This window comes from Rhincodon typus, chromosome 8 (assembly GCF_021869965.1).
Source record: "Rhincodon typus isolate 14 chromosome 8, sRhiTyp1.1, whole genome shotgun sequence".
NCBI classification, from domain to species: Eukaryota; Metazoa; Chordata; class Chondrichthyes; order Orectolobiformes; family Rhincodontidae; genus Rhincodon; species Rhincodon typus.
In genome coordinates, this window is record NC_063339.1 from 39,812,322 (window position 1) to 39,820,753 (window position 8,432).

Consider the following 8,432-nt stretch of genomic DNA (forward strand, 5'->3'; position numbering starts at 1 on the left):
GCAGGGCTGGATGAACACAGCAGGCCAAGCAGCATCATAGGAGCAGATGCTGCTTGGCCTGCTGTGTTCATCCAGCCCTGCACCTTGTTGTCTAGCATACTGGCGGTGGTGTCTACATGAGGTCATTTTACAGTGGTGGGGATCCAATTTAATTTGAAACAAATCTTTCCGGCCTCCATATATATAGGTCAAGAAATACTTTGCACATACTTTGTACGAAAGTGGGCGCTGAAGTTTACCGCCCCCTTTCGTCCCAAAACAGCCGCTGACAAATGGACACAACACAAGCGAACACGATGCACATGGATGGTTATTCCATTGGTACTGCTTATTAATACCCTTCATGAGCTGATAGTAACAACAGCAGAAAATGCTGAAAATATCCTGCAATCAAAGGGCATCAAAGTGGGGGAGAGAGAGAGAAACACCGTCGGTGCCATTTCTTTCTGATCTAATTTACTTCCGACGCAATCCATTCCCACAGCAAACTGGGAGGGAGCAAAGAGATTTATGACCACACAGAGCCCGGCGATTGCGAAAACATTTAAACAACGGCTTATCAGACGGTTTGTATTTTACAATCAAAGCGAGACAAATTAGTTACACAATCCATGCAAACATGGAAATAACTAGGTCAGCAAGCCAACGAGCCATCCTCATGCTGCTATATCCCCGCCTCCATGCGCGCCCTCGCTGTCAAACACCCCTCTCTAAGGCACCGTACGCGCCCCTTCCTACGGTCATTCAAATCCCCGTGCACGCCCGCACCCGTTATCAATCAAACTCCTCATGCGCGCCCCCTGCAGCTGTCAATTAAACCCCAGCGCGCGCCGCTACGCCCGTCAATCAAACCCCAGTGCGCGCCTGTCCATCAAACCCCAGCGCGCGTCCCTCCGCCCGTCAATCACTCCCCAGTGCGCGCCTTGTGCTTTGTGACGTGTCTGCGCGTGATGAGACTGCGCGCGAAGCCGGGTGTCACGTGATGCCGCATGCGCAGATAGGACGGGAAGTGGCCGCTCGTTCCGCGCCTTTTTCCGGTACCGCCGAGACCGGAGACCGGGGACTGGGGACCGGAGCCCGGAGCGAAGCGGACACTGGAGGAGCGGAGAGGCTGGCCCGGTAGACACCCACTCCCCAAGTATCGTGGAGGGAGAACAACAGGCCGCAGGGTTAGTGGGAGCTGCTGCACTGGAGAGTGACTGCGCTGTGAGCCATTACGGAGCCGGGAAACCGGACTCAATGACCTTTGCTGGGAGTGCACAGCCGCTGCTGTAGTTCGGCGGCTGGAGGGAGGCCGAGGTTCACACTCTCACCGACAGCTGCTGCAAGGAACTACCGATCCGAGAGACCCCAGAACGGGCGGCCAGGACAACTCGGCTGCCTCTGAGGCGTTTGCCCCTAGCCCAGGCCAGGCCCTTTTGGTCGGCCAGCTCCACCCGCCTCTCGCTGCCGTGGTTTCTTATGTACTTTCTAGAAGATGGGGAAGGTCCTGTCGAAGATATTCGGGAACAAGGAGATGCGTATATTGATGCTTGGACTTGACGCCGCCGGTAAGACCACCATCCTGTACAAATTGAAACTGGGTCAGTCTGTCACCACCATCCCTACTGTGGGCTTTAATGTGGAGACAGTGACTTATAAAAACGTCAAGTTTAATGTTTGGGACGTGGGTGGCCAGGACAAAATCCGGCCTCTCTGGCGGCACTACTACACCGGGACCCAGGGATTAATATTTGTGGTAGACTGTGCCGACAGGGATCGGATAGACGAAGCCAGACAAGAGCTTCTGCGCATCATCAGCGACCGGGAGATGAGAGAAGCCATCATTTTGATATTTGCAAATAAGCAAGATTTACCCGAAGCCATGAAGCCGCACGAAATTCAAGAGAAATTGGGTTTGACCCGCATCCGAGATAGAAATTGGTATGTGCAGCCGTCCTGTGCCACTTCAGGAGATGGACTATTTGAAGGTCTTACGTGGCTAACGTCCAATTACAAATCTAAATGAACATTAAAAACTGTTTTAGATTAAAAAAAATCAGTTGCCTCGGAACATTTACGAAAGTAATCTTGACTCTACTAATCACCTGTCTGCATTTCTTTGCTATCTAGTTTGGCTTTGCGTTAGAACGTTTTCATATAAATGCGCTGAACTAATCTTGAGCAAGAATCAAATGTTAAGTATTTTGAAAGGTCTTTCTCTAAGCCATTTGCCATTATTTGAATGACTTCCTCTTTCTGTATTCGATTTGGGCTTTTCAACACTTTATGCTCAGTTTCGAGTTCTTCCTTTTTAATGCCTTGCTTTAGATCGCCGATTTTACGTTCATTAAAAGCGACGATGTTGGGTTTCTTTCAATTAGTAAACTTAAGTTTATTTGAACAAATTTAGTCACCGTATAATTATTTGACTTTGTTTCTTTGACTCATCACCAGCATATATTTAAGAGCCCTGCCATTTCTAAACTTGATTGGGGTTTTTTGTGGAGTCAGTTGAAATGTTTCATTTTGATTCTGTGTAGGGTGTGTCCATATGAAACGTATGCTTCTGCCTGTATTCCCATCTGCTGTAATTCTGCCTAACAAAGCAAGTGAATGTGTCGAGAAAATGTTTCAGTATTCCTATACAATGGAAAAATAATCTTGTATGCCAAATACTTGTATAATTAGTTTATGTAGGGCTGCTTTAAATGCTCTAATGCACTGGCTTTAACATCCATACTGTATTCTGAGAGTGCATGTATTACAACCACTGGTGAAGATACAGCACACCCAAAATTAATTTGCATTTGCTGAAGGGAAAGAAAAGACAAAAGGTGGGTAATGTGATTATGACTACTTGGTCATGTGGAGTGATAAATACTGACATGGATGAATTGAACTAAATAATTTGTTTCTGTTGTAACTTCTATGTATTTCCATATGATTCCAATTTCACTTGAGCGATTTTTTTTTTTTTTTTTTGGTTCCTGATGCAAAACAGAAGTAATTTGGAGCCAGGTTGGGTGATAGCAGGGCAGACCACATGAGTAATATAGCAAATGTCAAGAAACATGAAAAGCACCAAATTCTAAATGTATGCTTGGGGGTGGCCCTGCATTTCAAGGCAGGCATTTAACACATTATTGGTAATATTTGTGAAAATGAGGATACGCATTGCAGTCTCTTCAATTTACTATAAAACAGTCATAGTTCAGTTGATGTTTTCTTAGCATTTTGAGTGCTGACATGCAACTTCCTGTGTCTGTGGTTTTCCGCAGAAGAGAGAATAAAGGTCTTGGAGAGGTAAGGGCAGTTTTATATCTGATTATTAAAAGTTGCCGCTAAACAGGGAAAAGAATTACAGCACAGATTTTGAAGGTTCAGTATTTTGAAAAAGTAAGATCTGCAGGAATTAAATCATTTCTGCTCTTAATTGTATTGTTCAAATGGTTTTAGTAAAATGTACTGGCTTTTATAGTTGTGCTAACTTTTAAATAATTTTAAACTACTTTCCTAAATCACTTTATACTTTGAATAAATATTAGATCTTATTTTCCAAATTAATAATCTTATGTGGATTTCCTAAATGTTGTCTAGAAACTCAAATCAAGGTTTTAAGTGATTTGTAATAACCAGGTCATTTAGTTTGCATTAAATTATTTTCATTGAGCTGATGGCAATTAATATTTCAAATGTTTAGTTGAAATACTGATCTGTCATCAAATTCATAAAATTAATTTTGTACTAAAACAACTCTATTCAATTGAATTAAGTAGAGCTATATTTTAAAACAATATTATTTGAGCTTCAAGTAATTTGCACTGTAGCCTTGACAAGACTTTTCAGACTCTATTCTGAGAATAGTTATTCAATCGGTACAGTAACTGCTTACAACCACTGTGTTGGTAAAGACTTCAAATCTAATCAGTATGTGTGCTAACTATCCAAAGGGCAGAAATATAACTGAAATGTCTGTTACATTAACTTCATGCTCAGTACAGCCAGGATGGGAGAAGCTGTGCAAACTTATAAAATATCAGATTGAGGGCTAGAATAGTAGTATTAAAACTCTTTATTCTTGAACCTGTAAGACTTGAGAAATGAAATAGTAGTGGCCTCTTCAGGCTAGCAAGGTTTGAAGTGAATTATACAATTGTCAAATGGGTTGGAGCACAAAATAACTAATTTGAAATTAGTTTGCGGTCTTGACCTGACATGGAAAATTGGGTGAACAAAGAATCCACTGCTCAGTAATAAGTTCTTTATTTCCTGAAGGAAAAGGGGCAGTGAGTAAATGTGTGTGTGGGTGGACACAATTTTATATTGCGACTTTTTCAACGTTGATTATTATATTTGAGCATTCTCTTTTTCAAAGAAAAATATTGGACTTTGTTCAAAGCACAGGACAGACAAAATGTTCCTGTAGAAAGGTACTAAAATAAACTTTATCCTCAAACTTGAAGCATGTCTTCAGTTATTTACACTTTGATATAAGCAATCTTTGTCTAGTTTTCTATCTTTAGCTGATTTAAATTGTATTCATATTTTCCTTGTACAGCATTTCCATTCAAGTTTTACAGCTTTTATTTTTCGTGGGATGCAGACATTGTTCACAAGGCATCACTTAATGCCATTTATTGTTGCTCTAACTCATTTAGTCAACAAGAATAACATAAAAAGCAAGACTGAGAATATATTGTATTTTGCTTCAAGATTAGAACGAACAAATTTTAGCTTTTCACTGTACCATAGACCTTGTTTTACTTGCAATTAGTCCATAATTTAAATGCACTGGATTCATTTTCCTAACATCCCATGATGGATTTGAACTTGCACCCTCTGTCACAAACTGTAGTTCTTGCTACTACAACAGCTTTAAACTATTTTGTCAATTAACTATTATATAATCTGTTTTCTTTTGAGCACTTGAAGTTCAAAAATGCATTGATAATGGAGATGACTCTACAGAACATACTGAGCTAACCTTGGATCTATAAATGTTAGAAATTCTTGATTAATTACCCTTAACGTGCTACTTGAATGTAAGGATTTAGATTTGAACCACTGAGTATTCTGTTAATAGAAACCATTGCCTTTTCTAGTTTGTTTTGGGGTGTGCAGATTTTTTTTATATCATGGATTGGACTTTTTACTGCCCCTCAATAGCCAATGTGGCCAATTGTACCTTTTTTAACCTTTACCCCAGCTTCTGTTACAGTACCTATTGTTATCTGTCCAGTAGTTTACATTGCATTTGATTTGTTTAGTAATTTAATTTCAATCATTTTGGAAAAGAAATGTGGGTCTTAATGTCTTAAGATAGCATCTTTAGAGTTAAAACTTTACGTGTGTTGAAGTTGTGGTTTTTGCAGTATAGCTTCAACCTGTTTCAATTTTAATTTGGTTTTTGTTCCATTTCTTCAAAATGGAGCTATTGACCTGAGGTCAAACTATTGATGTACAGTTTAAAAGTAAGGTGGATGTTTCAAAGTACTTGTGGAAAGAAATATGCAAATTTTATTCCCCCACACATCTTGACTTCTAAACTCTTTGGGGTTGTTTCACAAATTAGGTATTCGTTAGAAAGTAGTTACTGTACTTGTGCAGATGACTGCTCACCCGAGTACAAAAATCCAAAATAAAGTTTCTCATGCCTTATGTAGTAAATGGTATCAAAGAGTGGCATTTTGAAATACAGATGATTTGGCAGAAAGGCACAACATCCAATCTTGAATTGTGAAACCGATTCACATTTAATATAGAGACAACACAGTGTGAAGCTGGAGGAGCACAGCAGGCCAAGCAGCAAGAGAGGAGCCAGAAAGTTGACATTTTGGATCAGGCCCATCAAGTCCAAACTGACCCTCTAAGAGCATCCCACCCAGACCCATCCCCCTACCTTACCCCTGTGACCCTGCATCTATCATGGCTAATCCATCTAATCTGTACATCCTCGGACTGTGGGAGGAAACCGGAGCACCCGGAGGAAACCCATGCAGACATGGGGAGAATGTGCAAGCTCCACACAGTCACCCAAGGCTGGAATCGAACCTGGGTTCCTGGATCTGAAGCAGCAGTGCTAACCACTGAGCCACCATGTCGCTGCATTTTCATGGTAAGATTGTGGGGCAGTTGCCATAAAATTCACTTGAGCTTTTTTGGAAAATGTTTGAAATTTTTCTGTCAGATAAACCAAATTAAATTATTGTGCTGCTGCAGGATAGAATTAGATGACAATACTTACAGTTGGAAAGGGGTTTTCTTCAGTAATTTTGCAGCTGAAATCCCTTTACTGTATGCATTAGTTCAAGATCCTAAAACATGAGAGCATTGTCAGATATTGGAGGGCTCTTGTAGAATAATGGTAGTATCCCTTCCTTTGAACCAAGGCCACCTGGCTCAAAGTCCTACCAGTTCCAGAGGTGTTGATTAGAAAAATTTTTTGGGGTATCGGAAAATGTAGTGTTATCAGCTTCATTAATGTATACACTTTCCAAAATTTTCTTTGCATATCTTCTTTCAAGAGCCCAGTATGACCTTTTAATGTTAACTGTTTGTCTCGGCAGATGCTGCCAGGCCTGAGTTTCTCCAGCAGTTTACTGGGAATCTGAGATAAAAACAATCTCAATATTGCTGCTTTCTGACAGTCCAAATAGAATCCTAGGTGCTCAAACAGGTTAAGCAATCCTTTGTCAACCTGGTACTGCATTTGTTAGTTACCCTTCCTTGAGCAGTGAATTAATTGATAGGCAGGGGTCTAGGTGGGAAATGGGGAAGAAAATTCTATAATTCAGCCCCAGGATTGTTCAGTAGCAGAACTTCAAAGAACATCATGAACAAGATTGAGCCCTTGACACTTCCAGCGATACATGCTGTTGGTTGTAATTGTAGCTAAATTCTAACACTTATTGGGGATAGCTAAGTTGTCAGTCTTGTTTGAGGGGTCTTATTTTGGCTGCTACATGCAATAAAGTTTAAGTAATTGTTTTAGTAATTGTATTCAGAAATCTCAGACATAGCTAACTTAAACATAGTTTGTGGAAGTTAACACACAACAATCCAGAGAACCAAGTAATGTTCTAGGGACCTAGGTTCAAATCCTGCCATGGCAAATAACGGACCTTGAATTCAATTTTTTAAAAGATCTGGAGTTAAGTCTAATAGTGACCATGAAACCACTGTCAATATTCAGGAAAATGTATTTGGTTGCTAATTACCTTTTTGGGACGGAAATATGCCATCCTTACCTGATCTGGTCTGCATGTGATTCCAGATGCTCAGCAATGTGATTCTTGGCAGTTAGGATGGGCAGTAAATGCTGGGCTAGTCAGCAATGTCCATGTCGTGTGAATGAATTAAAAAAAATTGCAATTAATTATTTTTCCAGCAACATGATCCAATACCAACTAATTCCAGAATGCCAATGAATCTTTCTTTCAAAAAAGATGAAGACACTATTTGAAAGTAATTCTCTCTGCAGGATGTAAACTTGACTTTCACGAGCCCATGATTGGTGATACAGAATGTAAAGTCAGGGCTTTGCTGACTTTATATTGGTAAACTTAAATTGATTTTTATCAATTTAAATGCTATTCAGAAAAAAAGTAAGTAGCAATATTGTACTTTTAGAAACAGCTTTCTCCAGTTGCTTAAAGTAAAACTTCATCATAACCTCTAAGCCCAACTTATTATTTAAAAGACTTGGGGCTGTTTATTCTTTACACAGGTCAGGAACAATCTCTTAGTTTCTGTAGGAAATAACTTGAGGGGAAAAAGCACATTCATATGGTCATAGCAGTCATGTCTAGCAACATGCAAAATAGACTTTTTGCATGAGCACAGCATAGCTTAGAACGCCAGCCAATTACTACTTATTCAGGGATTGCAGTTCTATTTGAAGAGACATGATAAATTTAGTCCACAGCAGCTGCTAACGTAAATGTAAACCTGTAAAATTTTGACTGTTCTACCTCTGCAGTTTGAATACCTTCAGTCTTTTTTTTCACAAGATATATTTTTCTTCTGCCTGACTTATCGCCAAGAAATATAGATTAATAAAATTTGAGGTAGAGATCATACATTTAGTTTCTAGTGATCAGCAACTAGACCAGGAATGGCAGGCATTGTACACTGTCTAAAAGTAAAATTATCCATGTATACTTTTGCATAAACAATTTTTATCATCACATCAAGAACTTTAATTGATCGTGCTTTCAAGTAAGACATCCCAAGATGCTTTGCAAACATTAGAACAAAAGTTTAATCTATTACGATAGTTGAGAATATGGAGAGACTTGACAATGAGAATGAGTCAGCAAAATGGATGGTTGGGGGAATAGGATGTGGTGCAAGTTAAGATGCCAACGGTCGAATTTTGGATGACCAGGTTTACACCAGGGTAGAAGAGATCTTGTGTTGATTTCTCTGGACCAGCAGTGTGTTGGAACATG

At 39.9% G+C, this 8,432-nt stretch overlaps 1 protein-coding gene across 1 annotated transcript; it reads left to right on the forward strand.

Annotated features, from left to right (window-relative positions):
• The first annotated feature begins 930 nt into the window (after window positions 1-930).
• On the forward strand, window positions 931-4,444 carry LOC109918061 (ADP-ribosylation factor 6). Its single transcript, XM_020517957.2, has one exon. It carries the CDS (start codon window positions 1,478-1,480, stop codon window positions 2,006-2,008), a length of 531 nt encoding a protein of 176 aa, XP_020373546.1. The 5' UTR covers window positions 931-1,477; the 3' UTR covers window positions 2,009-4,444.
• The last annotated feature ends 3,988 nt before the right edge of the window (window positions 4,445-8,432 follow it).